The sequence below is a fragment of the Mastacembelus armatus genome, chromosome 5 (assembly GCF_900324485.2).
Source record: "Mastacembelus armatus chromosome 5, fMasArm1.2, whole genome shotgun sequence".
Classification (NCBI taxonomy): Eukaryota; Metazoa; Chordata; class Actinopteri; order Synbranchiformes; family Mastacembelidae; genus Mastacembelus; species Mastacembelus armatus.
Genome location: NC_046637.1, coordinates 28,520,446 through 28,542,988, shown reverse-complemented (window position 1 = coordinate 28,542,988; position 22,543 = coordinate 28,520,446). Strand labels below are relative to the sequence as shown.

The 22,543-nt window shown below is 42.6% G+C and overlaps 4 protein-coding genes across 7 annotated transcripts; 2 read left to right on the top strand and 2 right to left on the bottom strand.

The window, feature by feature from the left end:
* Nucleotides 1–3,400: 3,400 nt before the first annotated feature.
* Nucleotides 3,401–6,692, bottom strand: LOC113130151 (uncharacterized). The gene is made up of 4 exons (XM_026306519.1): nt 6,404–6,692; nt 5,020–5,539; nt 4,413–4,751; nt 3,401–4,087 (listed from the first exon to the last, which is right to left on the bottom strand). The coding sequence occupies exons 2-4, from the start codon at nt 5,507–5,509 to the stop codon at nt 4,029–4,031; spliced, it is 888 nt and encodes a 295-aa protein (XP_026162304.1). The 5' UTR covers nt 5,510–5,539; nt 6,404–6,692; the 3' UTR covers nt 3,401–4,028.
* Nucleotides 6,693–7,929: 1,237 nt separating this feature from the next.
* Nucleotides 7,930–13,940, top strand: qrich1 (glutamine-rich 1). Of its 3 annotated transcripts, none has more exons than XM_026306485.2 (12): nt 7,930–8,338; nt 8,970–9,229; nt 9,339–9,413; nt 10,029–10,166; nt 10,251–11,102; nt 11,504–11,663; nt 11,910–12,064; nt 12,149–12,263; nt 12,343–12,451; nt 12,557–12,708; nt 12,805–12,895; nt 12,973–13,940. In XM_026306485.2, the coding sequence occupies exons 2-12, from the start codon at nt 8,981–8,983 to the stop codon at nt 13,160–13,162; spliced, it is 2,286 nt and encodes a 761-aa protein (XP_026162270.1). In that variant the 5' UTR covers nt 7,930–8,338; nt 8,970–8,980; the 3' UTR covers nt 13,163–13,940. The 3 variants fall into 3 exon arrangements, with proteins under 3 accessions (XP_026162270.1, XP_026162271.1, XP_026162269.1); XM_026306486.2 differs by having other exon boundaries at nt 8,954–9,229; XM_026306484.2 differs by having other exon boundaries at nt 7,930–8,730.
* Nucleotides 13,941–14,233: 293 nt separating this feature from the next.
* On the bottom strand, nt 14,234–16,518 carry rpusd4 (RNA pseudouridine synthase D4). Its single transcript, XM_026306509.2, has 6 exons — nt 16,050–16,518; nt 15,487–15,694; nt 15,296–15,389; nt 14,924–15,074; nt 14,725–14,822; nt 14,234–14,505 (listed from the first exon to the last, which is right to left on the bottom strand). Exons 1-6 carry the CDS (start codon nt 16,450–16,452, stop codon nt 14,302–14,304), a joined length of 1,158 nt encoding a protein of 385 aa, XP_026162294.1. The 5' UTR covers nt 16,453–16,518; the 3' UTR covers nt 14,234–14,301.
* Nucleotides 16,519–16,946: 428 nt separating this feature from the next.
* LOC113130149 (WD repeat-containing protein 82-like) lies at nt 16,947–21,326 on the top strand. 2 transcript variants are annotated; one of them, XM_026306515.1, is made up of 10 exons: nt 16,947–17,067; nt 17,149–17,369; nt 19,019–19,119; nt 19,217–19,283; nt 19,541–19,640; nt 20,207–20,323; nt 20,408–20,563; nt 20,645–20,714; nt 20,792–20,934; nt 21,022–21,326. In XM_026306515.1, exons 2-10 carry the CDS (start codon nt 17,209–17,211, stop codon nt 21,052–21,054), a joined length of 948 nt encoding a protein of 315 aa, XP_026162300.1. In that variant the 5' UTR covers nt 16,947–17,067; nt 17,149–17,208; the 3' UTR covers nt 21,055–21,326. The 2 variants fall into 2 exon arrangements, with proteins under 2 accessions (XP_026162300.1, XP_026162301.1); XM_026306516.1 differs by having other exon boundaries at nt 16,950–17,369.
* Nucleotides 21,327–22,543: the final 1,217 nt, after the last annotated feature.

Here is a 22,543-nt window from a genome sequence, read left to right as displayed (position 1 = left end):
ACGTCAGAACAGCTGATGAGGGGGACAGGTGCATGACCCAGCACAGAGGTCACGTGCTGCTTTATTTACTTTTTAGCTTAAAAAGAAAACACATTTTCGCTGTACAAACATTAGACACACCTGCAGTCTAATGATGGTCCTGCTCAAACCCTCCCTCATCAAGGTGATCCAACTTCCTGTGCTGCATTACACCAAGCTGCTTGTTTCCTTGACTAGTCTCACTGAAATAAATGGAATGTCATTGCTGCTGCAGACTGCATAGTGTCGGGCTTTCTAGAAAACAAACCTCAAGAAAACAAATTTAGAGATTCACCTGTCATTTATTTTTCATTAAGAAATTTGTCTTGATAAAATGCCCCTGTGACATTTTCTGACTTAGTCAGTTCAGCATGAAAGGATTCTTAGAGTTTGTTATAGCTTTGCTTGACAGACCTGTGACCTGACCCTGACCCTGACCCTGACCCTGTGAGGTTCATCAAAATGGTCCTGGGGCAGCACCTTCACCAGTTCAGCAGCTGATTTTGGCCTCTGTAACAGAGTATTACTACACCATTTTATTTATACTTTTACTTAAGTAAAGGATCTCAGCACGTCTTCCACTACTGCTGACGTTCATGTTGATCAGTTGGAGCTGGATTTGGAGGAGGTGCGGTAGGAGGATCAGGAAATACAGGTATGACCGCCTGCTGAGGAATGTAATACTCACATATAAGGGTGTGGATAATTAAAAGGAGTTTGAGCAACAGGCTTTAGAGAGGCGGAAGCACTGGTTGTTGATGTGGGGATAGGAGTATTTACATGGGAGGAGGTGCATGGTTAGCTCACCTGGAAGCGCATGAGACTCTAATCTCAGATCAGGGTTTGAGCCCACACAGATGGATGAAGCAGTTTTAGATGCATCATAGAGAATTGGGGCAGAAAGGGGACACTCAGACTGTGGCTTGTTACATCTGAGATAACTGGGCTAGGGGAGCAGCTCTGTTTATATTACAGCAATGGGCATGTGACAGAAGACTCATGAGAGACCAGAATAAATGAAAAGCATGTGTACATTTTACATTCCATTTTAACCACAAGAGGGCCCACCAAACCTGGATCACTATAGGCCATACAAGCTTCTGTGGTGGGGTGCAGTGAATGTCAGAGTGATGAAAGGGACTTCCATAAAACAGACACTACAACAGTTTTAATACAGGAGAAAGTAAACTCTAGTTATTTTCTAATGCCAATGAAATGCTGGTATATTAAATAACCTACACTTTAAGTTTAATTCATTTGCCATAGTACTGCCAATCTTAACGCCGGTTCCAGATGGGGAGCAGCAGGACAAGACAGTCTGTCGCTGGTGACTCCCATAAACATAGTGGTAGTACATAATCACCACCCTGCAGGGCCAAGTGATGGAGGAGTGAGAAAAAGGCACAGTCCTATCCACGAAGTTTAGATCAATTGAGGACTGGAGGCAGCTTATTCATCATACAGAACTTTATTTACAGTTACAGGGAACACTCAAAGTTAAATAGACTGGATGAAAGTTCAGTTTTTGGGAAGTCTCCATAAGTGCAGTTTGACAAAAACAGACTTGAAGCATGTCCATGAGATAATGTGAGCAGAGAAATAGGATTCCTCTCGCCTGTTTGACACAGAAACATTTATCTGTTGTGTATTGACCAATGCTGTAAATGTCTTATATGGAACTTGCCACAATCCACAAGATCAGGAAGAGTTATAACTCATTTGACCTTTAGAGTCAGATTGTCTTTGACTTTGCCGTACATGAAAGTATAAGAATAAAATACTTCTAGTTCCAGTGGTTACTTTGAACATTTCTGCACATGGCTTGTGTCAAGGTTATAATTTACTTTATTTACAAACAACACAGTGGAAATATCCAATCAACAGGCACACTGTTGACTTATAGGAATTTAGGAAAAACTGGGCTGTCCAACACACACAAATAGGACTGGCAATTATATAGCTAGATGGATGGATGGATGGATGGATGGATGGATGGATGGATGGATGGATGGATGGATGGATGGATGATGGATGGGTGGATGGATGGATGATGGATGGATGGATGGATGGATGATGGATGGATGGATGGATGGATGAAGGATGGGTGGATGGATGATGGTTGGATGATGGATGATGGATGGATGGATGGATGGATGGATGGATGGATGATGGATGGATGGATGGATGGATGATGGATAGATGATGGATGATGGATGGATGGATGGATGGATGGATGGATGGATGGATGGATGGATGATGGATGATGGATGGATGATGGATGATGGATGGATGGATGATGGATAGATGATGGATGATGGATGGATGGATGGATGGATGGATGATGGATGGATGGATGGATGGATGATGGATGATGGATGGATGAAGGATGATGGATGATGGATGGATGGATGATGGATGGATGGATGGATGATGGATGGATGGATGATGGATGATGGATGGATGGATGGATGATGGATGGATGGATGGATGGATGGATGGATGGATGATGGATGATGGATGGATGATGGATGGATGATGGATAGATGGATGATGGATGGATTGATGGATGGATGGATGATGGATGGGATGGGATGGTGCTGATGGATGATGGATGGCTGGCTGGCTGATGCGATGGATGGTGATGGGAGCTGGATGGATGTGGATGATGATGGATGGATGGATGGATGATGGATGATGGATGGATGGATGGATGATGGATTGATGGATGGATGGATGATGGATGATGGATGGATGGATGATGATTTGTGCTAAAACACAAAAACGAAGACCTAATGAAAATTAAATGAAAACACTTAAACTGGTTTTCTGCCAGGCTTATGTCACCACTATCTTTATCTTAACTGTGCAACTAGATGAAACCAAAGAAGATATTTGTGTGATACTGATTAATGTAAGGGCTCTTATACTGAATACTAGTGTATAATCATTTTACATTGATTCTATAGCAAAGCATGTTAGTAAGGCCTCAAAACTGTGTTTTTACTTAGATGAGGCCATGGCTTGAGAGGACATCACAGTCCCTGTTACATGATGGTGCCATCAAGGCTCAATGTTTTAGTGGGAAGTTCGTATTGGCACTCCAGCTTAGAGGTCAGTGACATCGTCGTCAGACCAGTCATACCGATGCAACACTGCTGAGAGTGCTGAACTAAACTCTTCTCCCTGATGTGCAGCAGTTGTGGATCCAGTACAACCATTATTACCATGGGGTGACTGTATGTGCTCTTTGGCTTGGAATTGGTCAAGAGATATAGAAGCATCTGCTGTATCCATCAACCAGCCATAGTTGACATATGCCGGAGGGACAGTTATACTGCCCTCTCCATCAGTGAAGATGCCGTGAGTCCAGGAAGGAGGTGGAGGAGTGAACAGACTTCCTGCTACAAGCTGTCCATGATAAAGGGCATCGTCAATGCTGCGCCTGAGGTTAATGGGAGATGGGGGCCGCATGTCAAATTCTATAAGTGAAAGAATGCATTCATGTTCACCAACTTTTTGCCACAGTAGTGCAGTCTGAGAGTCAGAGCTGCTGCTGCTAACAGGTTCAGGCTTGTATTCTGGGATAATCGATGGTTGATCATCATATGGACACATGACATTGTTGCTGATACCTGCTCTAGACAGATTATATTTTGCCCAATTATTTGGCATCAGGTCTTCCCAGGATTTCTCTGATTTTCTTAGTGGCCCTCTCCATATGCTGGCTAAGACCCCACCCCATAAGCTTTTCTCAACTACCCCTTTAAACACCTCACTTCTGCCCTGCCAAAGATCTCCCCTTGAATGACCCCTGGAGGGCATCCAGAAGATCCAGGATCCCAGGACAAGCAAAGAGAATCCCCAAGCTAATTCAAGAATTCTTGCCCAAAACTGACTGAGCCACCAGCCCCAGCCAAAGCGCCTCCAGTTCCCCAACAGTCCGTAAAGCCAGAGGAGACTATACATCTGAAGGCTGCAGCAAAGAACCCCAAGGAAGGCGCACACCGCTGTTACCCGCTTTGCTCGTCTTTCAATGCTCTGTGATGGGACCCACTCGGGTACGGAGGATCTGAGGAAGGGATGTAAGTGAAAAAGAGACTTTATAAGATTTCCCATGCAGAATGGGAGACCCCAGCACAGGGAGAGTGTCTGTAGCATCAGAGGGAGAGCTGGTGATAAAGTTGAAGAGTATAAGTCTGCTACAAGTAATGAGGTGCAGTGTAATATAGCCAGCCCTCCAACCACCCATGGGTGCTGCAGCTTTAGTGGAAAAAGTAATACTTTCAACCCTCTGAGTGTGACCAGTGTGAGGGCAACCTGTGCCCACAAAAGAAGCTGCAGGGGAACATTATGGAGTGCTGCCAGAGTAGCACGAGACAGAATCTGACAGGTACCGTAAGGATCAAGTAGAAGGAGGACACCACGCAGAGTACCGCCCATAACCAAGAGACTATTCACCACCATCAGGGCATCACATAGGGGATGAGGAAGAGTGCATGCACCAGCCATTGCCAAAACTGCCAGGACTGTCATTAGTATGAAAAGGCCAGCAGAGCCGAACACATGTAGTTCCCATGCAAATGCCAGCGTGCGTCTCATGTCATCCCACAGCAGATTGGTGCCATTAAAGGCTTTAAGAACAACACAGGGTTTAAGACCAGGCTCTGACAGGTTCTGGCCTGTCATAGAAGTAAACACATTTGTTTGGAGAGGGAGTTCAGGACTGTCCCCATCTGCGAAGAAGAAAGAGGAAAAGTCTTTGGATGCATCACATTTTAATTTTGAATTTGTAACAGTTTTTATAGCCCAAGATCCAAAATCCCATTTTTTCTTATACAATACTTAATTTGGGAAAAAAATGTAATTCATTGTGTCTTTTAATAAATGGTTAGTGATAATTAGAAGTTGTGTCAGAAACTGTTGAAGAAAAATGTAAACAAAGATATATATAACAAAGATATATATAAGTTTGACTTCATTTAACTCCTAATTTTTACTTACCATCTAGAAAGTCATTATTTGCTGTAAATGTATGATTCTCTGTTAACTGTTCCTCAGCTGTTAAGTGACGCCCTTCCAAGAACACCTCCTCTGAGACGATGTCTACATGTCTAATTGAAGTATTATCTTTCTCAGCTCTTTGGTCATGAGCCTGTGAATGGTGTAGAGTAAGTGGAGTTAATGGGATTCCGGACCCAGGAAGGTTTTCTTTGCTGGCTTGCTTAGGCTCCTTTGAAATGACAGTCTGATTAATGAGTCTGGGTGTTATTAAACTGTCAGCATCAGAGCCACTGCCCTCCATAGAGTCACTGCTGCTCACTGAGTGGAAGATTTCCTCACTGGCCAAACTGTTTGAGACGTTGTTTCCGCTTGTGCTTTGAGTTATTCGGGCAGATTCAGAGTTGTTCAGTAAATGTGAAGTTTGAATAAGGCTTCCGAGTGTAGAGAGAGTCATGGTTAATGTGATGAAGTGCAATGATGAAGACCCCATTTTTGACCGTCTGAATAGAAATACCAAGACCTGAAGAGGAACAAAAAACAGCAGGAGTTAACATGTGATTTCACATCTGAAAACCTTTTAATCTACACACACTAATCAGACTGGATTCTTTTTCTATATAAAGTGTGTAATTGTTCAACTTTAGGCCTTCATCCTATATCAGCAGGATGTGGTATTTTCACATCCCACTATTTAGCCTAATTTTGAAATAACTGATAGTAGAAAGATTTTCAAGGTTGTGGTCATACAGACTCCCAGGAAATTAATCTCGCATTTTAATCCTATAAAAATAATACAATTCCCCTGTGCAAATCATTGAGGTTACACACTCCACGACGTCGGTGTCTCAACAAAATATACAACACAGCTTGGCAATAAAACTGTTTGAGCCTGTCTAATCTGTATGTGTCCTTCAGGCCACAGATGTCAACAGTGATATGCAAATCACTCATTACATAGAATGATAAACAATAGAACCCAAGAATTATGCACATGAATGTTATTTTTAGTATAAGTCTTGCAAATGACCTGATTTCTTAAATGTAAGCTCAGGTGAGTTGAGATACATATATTAATATTCTTTATATCAGTGTTCAAAACATACAGCGCATGTTTGAGAAATGCTTTGTGTACGGATTTACAGTTAAGGAACTTTACATTTTAATAAAAGTTTACTCCATCAAAGTATAAATACAGCATCACAAGCAAGGCTGTTTGTATTCTCAAAAACATGTGGTGGATTTTCCAACTATTACAGTTATTTCATGGGATTACCACAACACAAAATCCTATTTTAAAACCATACCTGCCATAACAACCGTATAGAGAAACCTCCTCCCCACTCCAAAAAAAGAAATGCTTATTCAAAGTAAAAGGTAAATGTACCTCTGATTCCTTGACTCCTGTGTTGCACTCCAGCTCTGGCTGCAGTATGCGTGAGTAACACCTGACGTCTGATGTGGATCACCAGAGTGAGGGCTGAACACACTGGATTTACAGACATGCTCACAGCCATCTAGCCTCCAAGCTGATGTCTTATTCCATTATATGCCGGCTGGTTACTTGGCAGCCTCCCGTCATCCCATCACCTGTAAAAACAAAGAGCAGGACGTAAATACTAAGGCTGCTTCTGAAAGAAATGGTTGCATAATATCTTCTTGGTAAATGTTTTCACATAATTGTTCACTTATTATATAGACTTACAAAAAGAAAACATGTTTTCATAATAACTGACTATATATAAAAAATTTACAAGCTGCACCTGCTTCTTGCTACAACAGTCATATTAAGGTAAATCCCTTCTTGAAAGGATTACATTAAGATTCTTACAGTGGCACAAAGTCACATGAAGTGATTGCATGAAGCCAACTAGACACAAGCACTGTCATATTGTTTCATGCCCACTTACAGGTTAACTAGTTTGGAAATTATGCATTTACTAAACATGACATGCCATATATACATTAGATGTTATGTATGATAAAATGCATAAGAGATTTCCAGTCATGGTCATCACTTTGCTAGATCTTATGATGTTTTCATGTTTTATCACTGTTGAATATAACAATATAACTTCCACCATAGCCCTTGATGAGCCCCACATATTTTTCAGTGAGTGTGGGAATTAACTGTTCCATGTCCAGTGTGTAGAGGACATAGCCTATGCCCACAGTACATCTGTCTTGGGCCACCTTAAGAAGGGTGAGAGGCAGTTTGTTGTGGAGCAAACAGGGGGAGGCACTCAGTAGCACATGCCTGGCTCTTTAAGGCAGACTGGGGAAGTTAGATTTTGTTAAAGGTACATGCATTCAAATGTTTACCAGGTGTTACCCGAGGCATCTTAGGCTATTTTAACACTGCTTCAGTATATAATCTATATGTCCGTCCACTTAAAATGCTTCGGCCTGCCAATTAGTTTGTAGAGGCCTAGAGTAGTTCTAGAGTATAATAGTTAGTCTGACTAAATAATGCCCATTACTAACTTTTCCCAAAGATTTGACCTATGGAGATTATTGGGAGGCTGAGAAACAGTCACATTCAACAAAAACAATAAAATATTTAGTCTAATGTACATTTGGACTTTTGCCTCTTGGTAAACATACAATGTTTTTTCCATTTAGATATTTAGATTTATCTATCTATCTATCTATCTATCTATCTATCTATCCATCCATCCATCCATCCATCCATCTATGGCTGTGCAATGCTCATATGAGTGTGTATTTTCATGTTTATTATTTTAGCTTTTTAGTGCCATATAATAAGAAAACAACAGGCAACAAACGCTGTTTGTACAGATAGTATGGTCTGCAGGTACTACAGTATTTATGACAATAACAACATGTCATGGAGTGTGGTGGTTCTTCCATGCAGAGCAGCAGCTGTGCAGATGCACAGCCTGTGATAGCGCAGGTCGAGCTGCAGGTGAACAGGCCGCTGCCTGTCACAACAGTCGGACTCGTGTTGTTTTCGCGGCCTGTACTTCCGTCGTGGAGAATAGCGGACACGTTTCTTCGCGTGTGTTGTGGCGATATTACTCGGGACGATATTACTCTGGGTGAATAAATCTGTGCCTTGCCGGTGCCGGAGAACTGGTTTGGCACCGACAGCAGCCTGGATCTCCCTGGAACCAGCGGACGTCAGAGACTGTTCGCCCGTTAAGTTTCACCGCAGCCCGATCGCAGCGTCGTTTGCGGGGCTGCTCGGTGCGTTACGCAGCGAAGGGAATGGGCTGCTGCTGGTAGCTGCTAGACGTTTATCGGCTTTTTGGTTTTAAACACCGTGCCTTGGCGGAAAGGAGAGGATTTCGTTTTATTTAAGGTAGCATGACGGGATCCGCAGCCACCGAGCTAGCTAGCTAACGTTAGCTCGACGATTAGCTAGTTAGCGTCATGTCCTGGTCAATGAATGGGCTGTTAACTCACCACAGGAGCAAACTACGCTGCCTAACTAACCTTTTCACAGTAGCTGCCACATTAACATGTGACGGTGTTAAATACAGTCGGCGGGCTGTAGCTAGCTACCTGTGCATGGGCAAACACTGCCTTGCTAACATTGGGACGCTAGGTGGCTAACCGCTAGCCATAAACTATTTATTTCATCAGTCTAACAAACTGTTGGTGCCCTCAGCAAAGGCTCTGCCATCAAATAATAACACATGGGCGTAGTGCTGAGCCGGATGTGCAGCTGTAGTGATTCTGTTAGTACAAAAAGTTGAGTGGAGCCCAAATTAGCATAGTTACTGTATTAATAACAAAATGCACTTTGACCTCTGTGTCAGGGTGTCACCTGTTAATTGGAAATTATTTAAATGTCACTCCTTAGCTCAGGTCGTGCTTATGTAATTGTGAATGCCAGAGCTAACGCCTCATTAAAATACAGTTCACGGTCAGTGTCACTTGTTTGGACTTGATTACTGTCCCAAATGTTTGACAGGCTCTTTTCCTTCCAGCTGAAGTGACAATGAATGAGCAGGAGAGCGGGGTTGTCTCCTTTGATGAGTATGTGCGGCAGAAGGCCCGCACTGTGCCTCAGCACCGGATGAAGGAGTTCCTGGACTCTCTTGCCAAGGGCCCAGAGGTGCTGCAGGAGTTCAGCCAGCATGAAGGGGCAGCCACCACCACAACCATGGTGTACCAGCACCAGGGTGCCAACTGTATCTACACGGACAGCACAGAGGTGGCTGGATCTCTCCTGGAGCTGGCCTGCCCCGTAAGAGCATACTGGTTTTATAATGGCTGTAGATGCTGAATGATATAAGCTTTCGTCTGCCGTGTGATGCTGTACTTTTACTGTATGTACAAATGTACACACCTCACAGGTACAGGTGACCTCAGCAGACATTTCACCACAACTGTCTGTGCATCAAGGGTCTGAACAGCAGCTTCAAGTGCAGGTTAGTTATTATGCCCATACCAGTTTCTCATACTGTGTTTAAACTGTGCAAGACAGGAACACAGTCATCTCTCACTGTAACGAGGAAAGCAAATGAGAAGGCTGGTATTTGTGCTGATAGTGTTAGTTAAAGTTTTTCTAGTTTGAGTTAAGTAGTTTTGCTGTGGAAGCTTCTTGGTGTTGAGAAAAGATGTACGGATCCAAAACCAAAATGTCAGATTCTGCTAATAATTTCTAAGTGTTTCCCCATTAGTGTCATTACCAGTCCGCTCTCAATATGCTCATAGTTCATGATGTAACTTACTTACTTAGTCCTTTATTTATTCACTTGGAGTATTAATAAGACTATAATGCACAATTGTGAAATATATATATAACTTTTTTGCGAAGTTCCAGATACTATGTGACTGTCTGACCTTCTCTGTGTTGATTTGTTTATGTGTCAGTGCATTTTCTACTTACTGTTATGGGAAATGCCATTTGGAAAGAAACTCACTGTATTATCTAAAATAAAATTTAGTTAATTCACACATAATGTGTCATTGAACAGTAAGATATTTTATTCTTTCATGTCATTGCTGATAGCGCTGCTATTTCCGTACTCCCTGTGTGCTAGGTTCAGATTCAGGAACAGCAGGGCCAAACTGTTGGCCAGGTTCTCCAGGTGGCCTCCCCTTCCCAGCAGGACTTGCAGGGACTCTCAACAGCCCAACTTGTCCACCAGGGAGAGCTTACAGAAGAGCAGCAACAGCAGGTACATCATTTCTGTCACCCCTGTCAACCACATCCATGTGCTGTGCCTCTGCTGTTTCACTCACGGTGCTGACTGTATTTACAGATTCAGGCACAGTTGGTTGCAGCTGTAGCTGGTGGACAACAGATCCAGCTGTCAAGTGGCCAGCAAATCCAGCTACAAGGAGCACAGCATATTCAGCTTCCAGGGGGGCAGCAAATTCAGCTTCAGGCTGGTCAACAAATTCAGCTACAGGGTGGCCAGCAAATTCAGTTACAGAGTGGACAACATATTCAGCTACAAGGTGGACAACAGATCCAGATCCAGACCATAGAGGCCATGTCTCCTTCCCAACAACAGGCCACTCCCAGGGAGGCAGAAAGGAGAGCCGGCAGTGTCTCGACTGTTCTGCAACCAGCCAAGAAGCGTAAGGTGGATGTCCCTCTAGCTGTTTCCTATGCTGTTCCACAGGGCCAGCAGGTAGCCACAGTTCTGGCCATCCCTCAAGGCCAGCAGCAAAGCTACGTGTCGCTGAGACCAGATCTGCTCACTGTTGACAGTGCTCAACTGTACAGCACTACAGGAACAATCACAGGTCCCACAGGTGAGACCTGGACCATCCCTGTGTACTCCACTCCACAACAGCAGGGTGTAACTCACATTGCCATACCACAGGAGACATACAGCACAGTGCAAGTTACTACCACCAACGGTAAGGACAAATTGTCCCCCGGTTCCTCATCAAGGTCTACGGATGTGCAGTCAGCCTCTTCTGGGACACCGGAAGAAATAGTGCAGACCCTGTTCCCAGCACAGTTCATGAACGGGAACATTCACATCCCTGTGGCAGTGCAGACTGTAGGCGGGACTTACAACACAACCCAGTCAGTACACATATGGGACCCAAATCAACAGCAGAGCCAAGGAGAAGATGGACAAGAACAGCTCCATCTGCAGGTTAGACATGACTTTTTCTTAGAGCCATCACATCAGTAAGGCTGTAACTGAGTTTGTACCCTGCATAAAATGGATAAACTATTTATTCTTAAAATAATTTTAACACTAACACTTAAGACATGTCACACTGTTGTTGTGAACTACAAAGATCAGTACCTGAATTTGACCAATTCAAAACTGCATTTTAGTGTTTGGGAACTTGCACATTGGTTTTAGCCCTGATGTTGTTTTCTATTGTTTGGAAATATCACTATTTATAAATCCCTGTTTTTGAAGGAAGACAGGTAATGAAAAATCACACATAAAGGAATAGTTCTTAATTAAGAACTATTATCCACTGGAACTGTATTTATGTGATTAAGATGTGTATGAAAACATTTGATGTGTTTATTTTGGTCTAGGGTCAAGTAGAAACGGAGGCTCATGCTGAACAACCTACAGAGATTCTGGTTCCTATGTGCCTCAAGCCGGAGGAGGGCCTGGAGGTCTGGCGCCTTTGGGTGAAGAGAAAAAATGTAGAGCTAAGCAAGCAAGAAAAGACCAAGCTTGCACCTATAGGACGTAAGTCCACCAATGATAGTTATGAACACTCATATTTTGCATTTGTTATAGATACATAGATGCATTTACCTTAACCACTGAAAACAATACAACTTGTTTCTATTTGATTCCAGGTGTGGTAATGTAATGTAATGTAATGTAGCATCTCACAAGTTTTATTCTGCTTGAAACTGAGAAATAAGCAAGTAAACTCTATAGCACTAATAAAAATTTAATAATCTGTTTTGTCTGTGTGGCTGTGTCCAGGTCGTCAGCCTCTGCGTTTTCAAGAAGACTTGGTGTCCAGTGCAGTAGCAGAGCTAAACTTGGGTCTTTCCCTGATGACACAGGAGGCACGAGGTTCAGAAGAAGAAGAATTCGCCCCAGATGTTTTGTATTATGTCTTTTTGTGTATACAGAAGGTTAGTATCATCTTGCTCAAACATAAAGTATAGATATAATAGACCAGAAAGTTATATGAAGTTACTGTTTTTTTTTTTTTATAGTATCTCTCCGAAAACGGACGTGTGGATGATATTTTCTCTGATCCATATTACACACGTTTCTGTGAGTGTTTACACAAAATCCTGAATGGTTGGAAGCCCAGTGTCCATCCTTTAGGTAAGAGAGAACTAACATTTACCAATACATACACATTTTGTTTGTAGGCAGAATTGCTTATTGCGTGTTCACACCTCAGGTTACGTTATTCCAAGTCATGTGACAGAGGAGATGCTGTGGGAGTGTAAACAGCTTGGTGCACATTCACCTGCCACACTGCTCACAACTCTAATGTACTTTAACACTAAGTAAGTAACAACCATTAAAAGACGTAAATCTGCTCTCTTTACTGACGCAGTCATGTATTTTTATTGTGAATACTGAGCGTGGTAAAATTTGTCTTATTCTTACAGGTATTTCTGCCTGATAACACCTGAACAGCACATGAAAGTGGCTTTCTCGAAGGTGTTAAGACACACAAAGAAGAACCCCGCTAATGCCAAGGACAAGGCAACCAGTATCCGCCTTCTCAAAGGTCAAGGTCCCCACGGTGCTGGACAAAAAGGTGCCCAATACAATTAGCTTTATGTTGGTGTCGCTATGTGAAACCTTTTAAGGTAGAAACTGCTGTTGCTGACCTGCTGTGTGGCGTTTGTTTCAGGAACTGATGATATGTATGAAGAGCAGATCGAAGATCCTGAGAATCCTCTTCGTTGTCCCATAAAACTTTACGATTTTTACCTTTTCAAATGGTGAGTGGCAGGCAATCACAGAAATTTTAACCGAATAATTCTTGGACATACACAAATAAACTTGACTCCTTTTCCAGTCCTCAGAGCGTGAAAGGCCGTAACGATGCATACTACATGACCCCAGAGCCTGTCGTTGCACCCAACAGCCCCATGTGGTACTCGTCACAGCCGCTCTCGAGTCAGCAAGTGGAGCACATGCTGGCTCGTATCCTTGTGGTCCGAGAGATCCAGGAGATCATCAGCGCTTGCCAAGAGAATGCTAGCTAAATGGGACTGATTGGAACTAGTTTTCCAGTCACTGATTGTTGGCTATGCAGTACCCACCTCGACTCTATAAAACTCACAGACTATCTCAAATAAAACTGAACTACGTCTCAAACAATCATCAGTTTTTTCTGAGGAGTGTATCATGATTACACTCAAGATTTTTGTCTTCTTACATTTTCTGTTTTGAGTCAAATGGACTGCTCTCTTGATTTTCTTTGTAAGTCATCAACTCTGTAACCATGAACTGGTGATCAAGCGATGCTTTAGCTTCACTGCTCAATCATGATTGATCTCTTGGGCTGCTTCTCACAGCTGCGCAGAGGTGGGACATTTTCCTGTAAAAGTCAGTCTTATCAATATGATATGAGAGTATTTACCTTTCACTTCTAACCACATCTTATGTCTCTTCAATGGGTCCTGTTGTAATACATTATATCTTAATGGACAGTTACAGGGACCACTGCTCCTGACTTCTTTTGTACACTGACTGCATTTTGGATCATGTATTGATATCTTCAAAGCTGAAGAACTTGTGCCTGTTTTGTTTTATTTTTTTTCAAAAATTACATAATTTATACTTGTGGATCAATGAGTGAGTTTAAGCTCAGATATTCACAAGGCCAAGTGCTATATTGGAGTTATTCAGGAAATTGAAAACATTTCTCAGGTTGACACTAACAATTGAAACACCCATCAAGGATTTTTGCCAATTAATTCCTGTATGTACAGCAGGGTTATTAAACAGGAAATGCAGATGGAGGCATCTTTGTTTAGCTAATGCAGTGTTAATCCTTGTATCAAGAGTCATGTCAAGCAGCTCAAAATGAAAGGTGTATAGTGCTGTGTTGTCTGGAAGTCTGATATTTACACAGATTAGTTACAGGCCTTTTTAAAAGGCTTCCTACTTCAACAGCATCCATAGCTTAGTGGCCTCCATGGACATGCAGCTTAACTACACTGAGAAGTAGCAATGTAGTACTGCTTCATTTATTACTAAAATAAGTTATATCACACAGGCATTTACTACAGTCTCTTTTGTGTTTGAGCATTTCACATAATGGCAGACAAAACCCCAGCTTCACATAATTTAATGTTTGCTTCAGTTTAAACAGTTTTTTCTGCAAAGAATGGCAGGGATGTTATTTATCATCTTTTTCATTGGGAAGGATTAAATGCAGGTGTTTTAATGTTTGTGTGAAGTATTTAGGCAGAGGACAGGTCACACTGATGTCTGCTTGATTGGTTCCTGGCAGAATCAGCTGTCGAGCGTGCAAATGAAGGGGAAGATGCCGGGTCTTGCTCTGTTCCAGTTCAAGCTTTCCCAACACGCGTTCCGGTAATTTCTGCGAACATACAAGTAGTCTTAGTTCTTTAGGAGTAACTGGTGACAACAAACGAAGCCTTGGCACAAATGTGGCCCTTGTGTTCCTTTTATATGTCTGTGTGCAAATGAAGTGTGTAATGCCAGAGCGCAACCAAAACATCATTCCTCTGAGAATGAATTCATTTAAAATTAATTTTAAACATGATCAGCAGATACTGTTTGTGAGACTACGTTTTACCTGTGGTGCCAGTCTGCTCCAGTGGGAATATTTATGGTCGCCCAGAATGGGGCATGCTACAGCAAATGCCATGTGAACCCTCATCTGGTGCTTTACTCCTTTAAACACAAGAGATAAGAAAACACTCAAGTGTCCTGTCTACCCACAGAGAAATTTACCAAACTGGTTTGTCAGTAATTTACTTTGCCTGTGTCCTCACCGCTAAGAGGCTGGAGCTCCACAAGACTACAACCGCCGCTGCTGTCCAGGACTCTGTACTTGGTCACTGCAGAATGGGCTTGCCGGTGGCCTCGGACTTTGGTTATACCATCGCCTGCGTCATTCATTCTGAAAAGAGGACTCAGTGCCATCTGAAATAAAAAAAAAAAAAAAAATTGTGAGACTGGAGAAACTACGTCCACTAATAGGAATAGATCTGCTATAACACCAAAATGATGAAAATGTGGAGCCGGAACCAGCAAGTGTGAGACTGGTACTTCTGCAACAACTACCAGCTTGTGAATTCAGCGTTTATTTTCTATCATTTGACCTAATGATTGTTACCACATCAAAAGCACAGAAGAAGAGACACCTTGTAGTGTGGCTGAGGACCCGTGAACTGTCTTTCTATGATGGGAATGTCAATCAGTCCTTCAGATGGAACAGGTGCACCAACTGTGATGACCCTTAGGGGAGACCAGTGAACATGAGAATGAATGACAAACACCTGATGTGAATTTTAAGTCTCTGTGTTGGAACAACGTAGACCCATATTTTCTGTACCAGTATTTTCTCTGCACTTGGTTGTTTCTGTGCAGGTTCAGTATGTGCTCCACTGCCTCTTCACTCCTGGCCAGCAGGAGAGCTCCGGATGTCTCCTTCTCCAGCCCCAGACAAGGAACCAGCTGAGACTCTGACTTGATCTTCATCCCATCCATCATCCTGGAGAGGACAGGAAGCACAGATGTGATCGACGTGACCCCGGATTCATCTGAAAAACAGCAGCAACAACTAAACAACTATCCGGTACCTGAAGTCTAGACACCTGGAAAAGCTGCAGTTTAACAGCAGCAGTGGATTTTTATCTTTTGAGATTTGGACCAAATCAGAATTTATTTCTTTACCTGATTAACATTCATCAGATGAATCAACAATGACTTTAATCGTCATTTGCAGAGAAAAGCGAGAAATTCTTGCAGGTGTGAAGGTAAAACTGGCGCTTTTAAGTTAACGTGGATATAACTCACTGATAACTAATCAATTAATTGACTAATCGATCGAAGCAGCATCCCTGCTCACTAACTGGTTTGGCCTTGTACCGTAGTGGAAATGAGTTGCGAGTTCACCTCGGACAGGGACCCCAAAGGGTTTGTTGATGACGACCACGTCCTGGTCCTGGTACAGCACGGTTCTGTGGAGGTGTTTGGCCAGAACGTTTGGATGAACGTTTTGAAGCTGCAGGCTGAACCGCTTCAGCTCCGTCACCCTCCTCTGCGGGCCCGACACCGGGGCCCCCGGGGCCTCTGTCGCCCGCGGCTCCGTGCGCCTCTTCTCCTGCTGGACCTTCCGGGCCAGGTCGACAGCTCTTAGTCGGGGTTTCTCTCCTGGGTCGGAGCCTGGATCTCGTTTAGCAACGGTGGTCTGGGCCCGCATCAGGGACGGTGCTGCCTCTGGACCCCGGCGCTCGACCCTGGAGACCCTGGAGACCCTGGGGACCAGGGTGCAGGCTGCTCTCCTGCAGCTGTTCATTGTGACACCAAACTGACGGTAAGGTCTGAGGTAACGTGACAAAACAACCTCCGACAGGAAACACGCTTCTCCTGCACCGAATTACTGCCAGGTCGCACCTTTCACAATAAAAGCCTTCAAAACTAGAGCGGCAGAAAATTCAAAACTAGACTTTGAATAGAGATTTTGTTCACTCGCTCCTACATATAAATAACATTTACAGCTCATTACATTATTATTATTATAAAGCATGAAGGCCATGAAAACTGTGTGTCTAGTAGTGTGTATTGGAAAACATTTCCTGTCAAGGTTTCAGTCTAAAACATTTTAAAAAGAAAAGTTTATACTAAAACACTTTGACTCAGTGTTATAAAAACGTTTAATTTGGGTTGTTTCAAGATTTAGGAACCAAATCTTTCCTAGGTTTGAATGTAAAGAGTAAATAAAGAGTTTGTAAACACAATAGCTTCCTGTGTGATGTGTCGCAATTTCCGTTTTATTTTTTAATGGGGTATGCTTGTGTCTCACGCTGCCTCTGCCCGGCGCATTGAAGCTTGTTAAATGCATTGGTTACTGTGAAGCACCGCCCACCCGGTAGATAACGACAACAAACCGAACGCGTCGCTTTGAGAGCAGGTCGGTTCGTATGTTGCGATTTATTTTGTGGTTATTATTTATTTTGTGGTTGTAATTTTTTATTTTGTGGTTGTTTTTAAGACACAGCAGCTCATCACTGAACCAAACTCACAGATGTGCAGGTGATAAAAACCTGCAGCCATGAAGATCACGGACGGCGTGTTGCGGAGTTTCAGGGTTGCCAGAACATACAAAGAGAATTCACAGAAAATTAATTGCGTGGATTACAGCCCAAACGGCGAAAGTGCGATATCCAGCAGCGACGACGACCGCATCGTGTTGTATGACATCCGGGAAGGAAAGTGAGTGACAGCCGATAGACAGATGATAGACTGATGATAGACAGCCGATAGACAGATGATAGACTGATGATAGACAGATGATAGACAGATGATAGACAGCCGATAGACAGATGATAGACAGCCGATAGACAGATGATAGACTGATGATAGACAGCCGATAGACAGATGATAGACAGCCGATAGACAGATGATAGACTGATGATAGACAGCCGATAGACAGATGATAGACTGATGATAGACAGCCGATAGACAGATGATAGACAGATGATAGACAGATGATAGACAGATGATAGACAGCCGATAGACAGCCGATAGACAGATGATAGACAGATGATAGACAGCCGATAGGCAGATGATAGACTGATGATAGACAGCCGATAGACTGATGATAGACAGATGATAGACTGATGATAGACAGCCGATAGACTGATGATAGACTGATGATAGACAGATGATAGACAGCCGATAGACAGATGATAGACATGATAGACAGCCGATAGACAGCCGATAGACTGATGATAGACAGATGATAGACAGCCGATAGACAGATGATAGACAGCCGATAGACAGCCGATAGACAGATGATAGACTGATGATAGACAGCCGATAGACAGATGATAGACTGATGATAGACAGCCGATAGACTGATGATAGACAGATGATAGACTGATGATAGACAGCCGATAGACTGATGATAGACTGATGATAGACAGATGATAGACAGCCGATAGACAGATGATAGACATGATAGACAGCCGATAGACAGCCGATAGACTGATGATAGACAGATGATAGACTGATGATAGACAGTCGATAGACAGATGATAGACTGATGATAGACAGTCGATAGACAGATGATAGACAGCCGATAGACAGATGATAGGCAGATGATAGACTGATGATAGACAGCTGATAGACAGATGATAGGCAGATGATAGACTGATGATAGACAGCCGATAGACAGTCGATAGACAGATGATAGACTGATGATAGACAGTCGATAGACAGATGATAGACTGATGATAGACAGTCGATAGACAGATGATAGACAGCCGATAGACAGATGATAGACAGATGATAGACTGATGATAGACAGCCGATAGACAGATGATAGACAGCCGATAGACTGATGATAGACAGATGATAGACAGCCGATAGACTGATGATAGACAGATGATAGACAGCCGATAGACTGATGATAGACAGATGATAGACAGCCGATAGACAGATGATAGACTGATGATAGACAGTCGATAGACAGATGATAGACAGCCGATAGACAGATGATAGGCAGATGATAGACTGATGATAGACAGCCGATAGACAGATGATAGACAGCCGATAGACTGATGATAGACAGATGATAGACAGCCGATAGACTGATGATAGACAGATGATAGACAGCCGATAGACAGCCGATAGACAGATGATAGACAGCCGATAGACAGATGATAGACAGCCGATGGACAGATGATAGACAGCCGATAGACAGCTGATAGCTCATATAGTGTGAAGTTCCTGTGTTTACCATCCACTGTTTGAATATTAGACCAAGGTTTGTTTTCAGAAGCTGTGCTGGTTTGCCCAGTGATATATAACAAATATATATATGACTGACAGGTTTATGTTTATGTTCTGGCCTCTGTCAGACCCAGACGGACCCTGTTCAGCAAGAAGTATGGAGCAGACCTCATCCGCTACACACATGGGGATACACAGACGGTGGTCTACAGCTGCAATAAACTGGATGGTGATGCCTTACAGCTGATGGCACCAGGCACAGAAAACACCAGGAAGTGCGTTTTCGGTCCAAGTTTGAAACTGACTTGTGGTTTTGTGTCCTGTAGATACCATTCGATACCTGTCACTCACTGATAACAAGTACATCCGTTATTTCCCGGGTCATACTGCAAGGTGAGTAAACGTGACCCACAACATCCACATCGTAGAAGTGTAGTGCCATGTGTGCAGGTGAGAAGGTTAAAGGCCAGAATAGGACAACGTCACGCTGGGTAGAGACTTAAGGCCTGTGGGGGACTGGCAAACTTGTCCATCCCTAAATTTCAACTTGATCTTATCTGGTGTTTTCCTTAATGTTCTTTATCTTAAATGGTTGTTTCTCACTCGGCTAGGCGATGGTTGGAGTTCATTTCTTTTGTATTTTATTTCAGGGTTATTTCTCTCTCTATGTCACCAGTGGATGATATGTTTATCTCAGGCTCACTGGATAAAACCATCCGGATCTGGGACCTGCGCTCACCAAACTGCCAAGTGAGTGTCTGTGAACCACCTGGAGAATTAAACTTCCTCTGCTCTCTAAGAAAGAAATTACTCAGATGGATAATTACAGCCCTGTTCTAGTATTTGTGCTGTGACCACTGGGTGTCCCCAGACTTTAGGAGCCGCTGCTACAAGTGAATCTCTTCCCTTAGATATGAAACTGGACCAGCACGCAGTATCCTCCAGATAAACACTCACAATCACAGCTATGGGTAATTTAGGGTCACCAGTTAATCTAACCCATCAACCTGCATGTCTTTGAGCTGTGGGAGGAAGCTGGAGTACCTGGAGAAAACCCGGTTAGACACAGGGAGAACATGCACATAGAACAGTCAGACATGATATAAACTCAGCCCTCCTTTAATATACAGTAGCTAAACACAAAATTCAAAACTATTATCCTAGAAAGGATGGAAAGGAAGATCTTTTACAATGTGTGGTGCCAGCTCAGGTCATTAATAACTGGCCTAAATGTGGTGATTGTACTTGTTCATGTCTTTGAAAATCCAGACTTCTCACTTTTTCTTTAGATTAATTTTTATATGTCTGTATTTCAGGGTTTGACTAATCCACTGGGAAAACCTGTATGTTCCTTTGACCCCGACGGGCTGATATTTGCTGCAGGGGTAGAATCACAAGCCATTAAACTGTATGACCTTCGTGCTTTTGACAAGGTAAAAAGCAAATTCATTGTGTTCACAGTTTGTGCTCAAAAGCACGAGTTTTTTTTTTATCATATTAAGTCTCTCCATGAAAAGGGGCCGTTTGCCTCGTTTGAGACCAGGTTTAATCGTGCCTGTGACTGGACTGGACTCAAGTTCAGCAACAATGGGAAACAGATTCTCATCTCTACGAATGGAGGGATGATCCGTGTCCTCGATGCTTTCAGTGGATTTGTGCTGCACACGTTTTCTGTAAGAGCCTTGCACATTGCCACAAACCTGCTATTATTCCCGTTAGGACATTTATTCTGAATTGTTCCTGCTCATTTTAAGGGCTACAACAACAGTAGAGGCATCTCTCTGGAGGCCTGCTTCACTCCTGACTCTCAGTTTGTCATGATCGGTAAGATAAATAACCTGAGCTTTATATTTTGGTCTCTTCTGTCCTGTGATTTCGTTCAACTGTGCCTTCCTGTGCAGGCTCGGAGGACGGGCGAGTCCACGTCTGGAGCACTGAGAGTGGGATGAAGGTGGCTGTGCTAGACGGGAAACACTCCGGTCCCATCAACACTCTACAGTTCAATCCCAGATACATGACATTTGCCAGCGCCTGCACTAACATGGTGAGACGATCAAATATAGTAAATCACCTTCAGCTGGACAAACATCTTTTTCACTTTCTTCTTCACTTCCTTCTTTCTTCTTAACAGACATTTTGGCTCCCGTGTGTTGACGACGTATAGGAAGAGTGTCCTGAAAGACGTCGTTGCACTGACCTGGGACACCTCAGTGTTGGACTGCTCTTTTTGGCATGACCTAAAAGCATCTTGGAAAATTTACATTTTTACTTTTTATGACTTTTTACAGAGTATTTTTAAGGGCTGCTGCAGATGGACCAAGTGCAGTTTCACATACCTTCGATACAAGTAGTTTTTATGTACATAGTTTTTCCCTCTGTATCTTAACATTTCATGAACATTTCTACTAGTTCTAGTTATTCTTAGGTGTTTTTATTAGTTAAATATTTGATAATAAACTTTTTTAAATACAAAAATTGTTTTTTTTTTTTTTTTTTTGACATACATACTTTTGTCATCCTTTGATATCAAATACTAGGACTTCACATAGTAATCATTTTAATTATAGATTAACCAGACTTTGTTTTGATGAATTAATTATTCATTTGGTCTATAAAATGTTAGAGCATGATGAAAATTTTGAGTCACAGCAGTTTCTAAAGTGCAAAGTGACTTTTTCCCGTTGTTGGATTTGTCCAACTAACAAATGCAAAGAAATTCAGTAATAAAAAAAAAGCTGATTAGGTCATTTTTGCTTAAACTGTGAAAATCAGTTATTTATCTATAATAGTTTTTTACTTGACTAATCTAGTAAATGTTTTAGCTTTATTGAGCAGCAGTAAATGGAACAGAAAATGTTGTTTTCACAAGTCGATATTTGTATTTGAATAATCAGACAGTTAAACAGTAAATGATACTGATGTAAAGATGATGAATCTACCTTTTTAAAAGAGTGTAGGACTAGTGTTTCGCTGATTCACACCTATGTGAGCACTTAGCAGACGCAAACAGAAGTTCACTCAGTCTGAACACACATGCGAGCGTGAGAGAAACGCAGGCTGCTTTAATCAGTTGGATGAATGAGTGTTTTTCTCTTCTGTGTACATAAAGTGTGTCTTCCTGAAATAGAGGAGGGGGGGCTCTGTTAAATAATGTATAGATGCTTGGGTTGTGTCCTCACCACTGAGTGAATAATGGATGATCCCATCACAGGTAACCTCACAGGTGCACACTTATCTTTCTCTCACCCACCACAAGAGCCGTGTGGAGGGAGAGACAGGAAAAAGTTATGGCAGGTCCTTATCCACTTTTTAGACTCACTCCCTCCCCAATGTCTGCACATACTGAACTATTCTGTGTTACCTCAGGGATCTATGTGCACTCATTATTAAGGTTCTTGCTCTTTTAGTGCACTCAGTGTTTGGAGCTTGTTACCTTACATCTTGTTATAGATTGTGTTTGTACGCTACCATGTGAAAGTCTCACATTTTAAAAGTGCAGGAATTTTCCAGAGGTGCCGCACTCGTGCCTTTAACCTCTATTCTCAACCTTGTTGGTTCAGTACTGACCACAAATATCTGAACCTCCCTGTTTTTGGTCTAGGCAACTGTGTTGAATTGCAGCAGCCAGATTCCTGCATGGTGTCACATTTCTG

What these genes read in the sequence shown, in the direction of transcription:
- LOC113130151 (XM_026306519.1), bottom strand. Translation starts at nt 5,509, where the DNA reads ATGGGGTCTTCATCATTGCACTTCATCACATTAACCATGACTCTCTCT. An exon ending in AAATAATGACTTTCTAGATG is followed by an intron (nt 4,752 to 5,019) that starts GTAAGTAAAAAT and finishes TCTTCTTCGCAG; the next exon opens with ATGGGGACAGTCCTGAACTC. An exon ending in CCTTCTACTTGATCCTTACG is followed by an intron (nt 4,088 to 4,412) that starts GTACCTGTCAGA and finishes TCCCTTCCTCAG; the next exon opens with ATCCTCCGTACCCGAGTGGG.
- qrich1 (XM_026306484.2), top strand. Translation starts at nt 8,676, where the DNA reads ATGGGCGTAGTGCTGAGCCGGATGTGCAGCTGTAGTGATTCTGTTAGT. An exon ending in TGATTCTGTTAGTACAAAAA is followed by an intron (nt 8,731 to 8,969) that starts GTTGAGTGGAGC and finishes TTTTCCTTCCAG; the next exon opens with CTGAAGTGACAATGAATGAG. An exon ending in CAAGCTTGCACCTATAGGAC is followed by an intron (nt 11,664 to 11,909) that starts GTAAGTCCACCA and finishes GGCTGTGTCCAG; the next exon opens with GTCGTCAGCCTCTGCGTTTT.
- rpusd4 (XM_026306509.2), bottom strand. Translation starts at nt 16,452, where the DNA reads ATGAACAGCTGCAGGAGAGCAGCCTGCACCCTGGTCCCCAGGGTCTCC. An exon ending in CAAGTGCAGAGAAAATACTG is followed by an intron (nt 15,390 to 15,486) that starts GTACAGAAAATA and finishes GTCTCCCCTAAG; the next exon opens with GGTCATCACAGTTGGTGCAC. An exon ending in GGAGCTCCAGCCTCTTAGCG is followed by an intron (nt 14,823 to 14,923) that starts GTGAGGACACAG and finishes TTGTGTTTAAAG; the next exon opens with GAGTAAAGCACCAGATGAGG.
- LOC113130149 (XM_026306515.1), top strand. Translation starts at nt 17,209, where the DNA reads ATGAAGATCACGGACGGCGTGTTGCGGAGTTTCAGGGTTGCCAGAACA. An exon ending in CTCTCAGTTTGTCATGATCG is followed by an intron (nt 20,715 to 20,791) that starts GTAAGATAAATA and finishes CTTCCTGTGCAG; the next exon opens with GCTCGGAGGACGGGCGAGTC. An exon ending in CCAGCGCCTGCACTAACATG is followed by an intron (nt 20,935 to 21,021) that starts GTGAGACGATCA and finishes TCTTCTTAACAG; the next exon opens with ACATTTTGGCTCCCGTGTGT.